Genomic DNA, 4,729 nt, shown 5'->3' with positions numbered 1-4,729 from the left:
GGCTCAGCAATTCTTTTCTGGCTTCACACAGTAGCCTGGGTATATCTCATCCAATCCCGGAGAATTGTCCAACAATGCTTTCTGAATGCTCCAGCACATCCTCTTTCTTTATATCAATATGCTTAATCTTTTCAATCTACTGTAAGTCATCCCTAAAATCGCAAAAAAAAATTCCGTCGAGAATAATGAAGCAAAGTATTCGTTACGTATAACATAGAAGTGACACACTTCCTACCAGATCATAAACATCACCTCCTTCCTAAAATGAGGAGAACTGCTCATAACCCCCAAAATCAGCGCCAAGAGCGATCCACCGGTCCTCTAGGTACGGTGGCGGGGTTCAGCTGAACGCCAACAGCCCTGACATGTGTAAAAAAATGAAAGTGACCCCCCCAGATCAAGTGGCATACTGGAGACGTATTGGCTGAGTTGGGAATGGCCCTGTGATGTTTTGGTTTTGTAGCAGTCAAAGAAAAGCAAGTTGGCTTCATCAAAATAAATACGGTAAAATAAAACTGGATATAGTCTCGTTGTCACATATCAGACTGACAGGATTTGGTGAAAGGGCGTTGATATAAACCAGTAACTCTATTTCTCGAACCACAAATGTTTCCTGAGCTGCTCAGAGCTGGCAGTGCAGGACGGAGAATAACGCCAGCAGGCAGATTTGTTGCCAAAGAGATCCTACATCCTGGAAACGGCAGTTTTGTCACGAACAGTTCCTCGCACTTCACAAAAACACCGATGAAACTGACGGTCGAGAGCTGGGCTAAAGGGGGTGGGGAACTGGAGGAGCGTGTGTCAGCTTTAAAGAAACTTGCAACGAAATAACATTCGGGTATTTGAATAAAATAATGGAGGGTGAAACACCGGATCGGATGAGATTCTGTCTGATTGATGTCTGAACTGTATTAATTTGATGGAGCCTCGGGTAGCTTGACGAACAGATGGGCAATTTTAGTTATTGATCTTTTGGGCTCTGGGCTGTGCCGTTAAAGTTAGAATGAGTCCACCTGAGTCATCTTTCCGAGGGCGTTTATAGGCAATCACGTTGATGGGTCAGGAGTCATAAAGAGACTCTGAGGCTAAGGATGTGAGATCTCTTTCCTGAAGGACGTCACTAATTCTGACAGGAAATTATTACTGATGGCTAGATTTAAAAATAAATACAAATTGGAAATCTGACCGCAGATCGAAATGCGTTGCGGATCATTATGGCCTAAGTTTAAATTTGTTACTTCTGTTTTGGTCGTATCCGTGGATTTTTCTTCCCTCCCTCCGTGCTATCATCTGATTTCATGTTTTGCCATATTCTCCACCACTCTGAATCCAACATTCTGTCTGCCCATTGGATCACTCTATCCATAGTGCCCTGGACAAGATTTCTCCTTCGAAACCATCACACGGGTACGTTATCTGATTGTCATCACGTCAACGTTCATGGATTTTGTTGTGTGCAGAATGGTTCCATATTCCATTCACTATAACAGAGTTGTATTTTACAACTACGTCATTGCCCCTGGAGTGCTCGGGGCACAATGTAAGGTACTCTGTAAATGTCAGGACTGTATCTCACAACTCTTTTACCGAATCACCAGTAATACTAGTTTATGTGTCAATCACTAAAAAAAAACAGTCACGATCGAGGAAGGCAAGATACAAGAGCTTTTGCTCCGTCTGTCACCTGAGAGTAAACAGTTCTTTTGAACAGTAAAGTTCAAATTATGTTCCGAGACTATGTGATGGGACAGGTTAAGGGAAGTATATGCTCCAATGCACCTTGCCTGGGAAGAATTGGACAGTGTAGAAGGAGCTTTCTCTCTAATTCGTAGCTGCCAGGACGAGACATGGGAGTTGTAATCTGTTCTGTGTACTCTGGAATGCTTGATGGAATCTCTTTGAGGAAGAATTCCCCAGATTTACAAGCTAAATACTGATTCTATTGAAAGACAGCTTGAGGCCATTCATCCGATACGGTCTGGGCTTCCCTTTAGCTGAGCAAACTGAATAAACCCATTGGCTCTCTGCTCTTCCTTGTACCCTTAGGAATGTCAAAACTCCTCCAGTACCACCTCTGCACTCACTATTCGATATCACGATCATTCAGGCAATGTATTCCAGATCAATAACATTAATCAAAAACCGTTAGTGCCCTCACCTCACCATCTGTACTACTCCCAAACCCCATCCGCCAATGCAAGGATGCCTGGAATTTATGAAGGCATTGTGCCTTCAATTCTCTGCCGTAGTATTTCTACACCACTCATCTACTGCCTCGCCAACTCTAAAGTTATTCCTCCCCAAACGCCATCACCTCACCCATCAGGAGGAGCGGATGTAGCACAGAACGATCGGGAGACAGCTGACCTTTCCATCTGCGCCTTACTGGTCGGCGCTTTCGCTTGGTTTTTGTCCCGGTCGACTCCCGATTTCTCTCCCTGTGTCTCCCGCACAGTAATAGGTGGCCGCGTCGTCCAGTCTCAGGTTGTTCATTTGAAGATAAACGGTGCTGCTGTCCTTGGCAACCTCGAATCGGCCTTCGACTCCAGGCGCGTACTTCTTGCCACCGCCGCCCCATACAGCGGCCAGCCATTCCAGCCCTTTCCCGGAGACCTGTTTCACCCAGTACATGTCAGAGTTGCTAAGGCTGATCCCACTGACTGCACAGTTCAATTTGTGGGATTGTCCAAGCTTTACCACAGCTGACTCCGGTTTTTTCAGCAGAATATCGGACTGCACGCCTGTCGAAAAAAGAAGAGCAGAATTAATTAAATTGTTTCACAAGCATAGACTCACAGAGCCTCGGAGAAACCGCCATCCTCGGGTAGATAATAAATTGCGTGACAGACACCTGGAAGGCAAAGCAGGAGAAGACAGAAATAAGGAATGGTCCCTATCGCGCTGAGCACTGATTCGGACTTTAACATTTTTGACATCAGCAGCTTTAGTTGAGACCGGATTTTTCGCGAGAAGCCGAGAGCGCGGTTGAAATACAGACGGAGACTGCCAGTGAGAGGAGGAGCCTCAGCTTGTAAAGACTGCCACACAATAAAACCAGAGACAGAATTTCCTGTCCCCGCCCCCAGCAGAGATTTCAGTTTTCCAAAACACATTCGTTTCTGTACAGGAGACAGGCCAGCGGCAGTGACTAAATCCGGATTGAAGATCTGTCACACTCATCATTTTCGGTGATAAACAGTTTGTACAAACAGAAGCGCAGAGGACCCCAGCGAGAACGAATGAGAAATACAAGTCAGTGGACAGGTTTCCCTCTGAAAGGCAGGGGCTGGGAGACAACAGCCAGTGGGAAAAAACCATCACCCTGTGAGACCGGAAGTTTGAGATATTAGTCAGTGGACAGAGATTCTCCTGAGAGACTGGAACTGGAAGATTCTAGTCAGTGGGCTGGTGCCCAACTAGAGAAAGCGACTGACAGGTCCCGAGAGACGGAGTCTGAGATACACTATTTAGTGGACAGATATCTCTCTGAGTGACAGGGAATGAGTGCTCTAGTCGACTGGGAAATGTAATAAGCAGAAAAATAAGAATTGCTATAAAGTTTTCTATCTGCACCCATAGAATGAGAATCAATATTAAGCGTGCAAATAGAGGTAATATCTTCTGATAAGATGATTCTATCAGTGATTTGACAACATGAATTTCAGCCGCAATACATTGGCACGTCTTCCATCACCGGTGTTTGAAAACTCTTTGACCTGTTTTAGCCGTTGAGAGGAACAAAACCATCGGTGCAGGGATCTCAGGTGACAAAACAAACAGCAGGGAATATTGTTGTTGCTGGTAACATTACACACCCGACCTCACTTTCCCCCAGCCCCTGCAGGGTAGCAGGCAAGCAGTGCTAAATCGGTCGACATTTAAAGGAAACGCACGAGTGAGGGCATCCATACTGCAGATAATCTTGAGACAATGATGTACTTTTTGAAGTAGAACCAGTGTTGTCACTGAAGGAGGGTTGGTCGCAAGTTACATATAGCATCCACTCTGGCAAAATCAGTTGCATCTACAGAGATTAGACATTATGTGATGCTGTTTGAGGGATCAATGTTGGGATAGACATTGCAGAAAGTTTCAAATCTTTTATGTCCACCTGAAACATCATTCCCATCATGGCAGTAATAAAAAAAAGCTGAACGTTATTTTTCCCTTTAAAAAGACCACAATGTTGTCGTAGAGCTTGGAGGCTTGCACCTTCAGTGACTCGAAGATCACTATTGGCTGGATTCAGAACATGTGCTTTGCTTCTTGGCAAGGTGACCGATGAGCAAGAGCTCAAAGGGCAGATCCCTCTGATACTCAAGGATCTGGTGGTTCGTACAGGGTTACGAACTGTTCAAAAATTTTATTTTTTGAAATAAGAATAAGAAATCAGTACCCGTGTGCGACGGTATTCCTGATTCTCCAGCCAGGAATTGCATGACTGACACGAGTGAAATCTGAGAGAACGCTGCAGTCGCGATTAATGAAACCCTGAACACCGTCGTGATCAAGAGCAAAGTTGGTTTTCCGAATGTACAAACTATATCTAGCCAGGGTGTCATCATTCCAACTTTGAGGCTCCGTATCGGCAGAAATGAGGATCCTGAACCACACCAGGGACACATTCGAGACGTTGGCCAAAAACAGACACACTGCACCGCAATGCCGGCTCTGTTTCTGCTATTTATCGTGACATTTCCTCTTGCATTTTTCGGCAGAAATGCAATGC

General features: G+C 45.1%; 1 gene segment (V, D, J or C); it reads right to left on the bottom strand.

Moving 5' to 3' along the window:
- Positions 1–2,382: 2,382 nt before the first annotated feature.
- LOC132381709 (immunoglobulin heavy variable 3-33-like) lies at positions 2,383–3,113 on the bottom strand. The segment is given in 2 exon segments: positions 2,383–2,741; positions 2,852–3,113. Coding segments are annotated over 2 exon segments (621 nt in total).
- Positions 3,114–4,729: the final 1,616 nt, after the last annotated feature.

Source organism: Hypanus sabinus, chromosome 26, assembly GCF_030144855.1.
Source record: "Hypanus sabinus isolate sHypSab1 chromosome 26, sHypSab1.hap1, whole genome shotgun sequence".
Lineage (NCBI taxonomy): Eukaryota > Metazoa > Chordata > Chondrichthyes > Myliobatiformes > Dasyatidae > Hypanus > Hypanus sabinus.
Note: the sequence above shows the minus strand (reverse complement) of the source record. Positions and strands in the feature narration are given on the sequence as shown.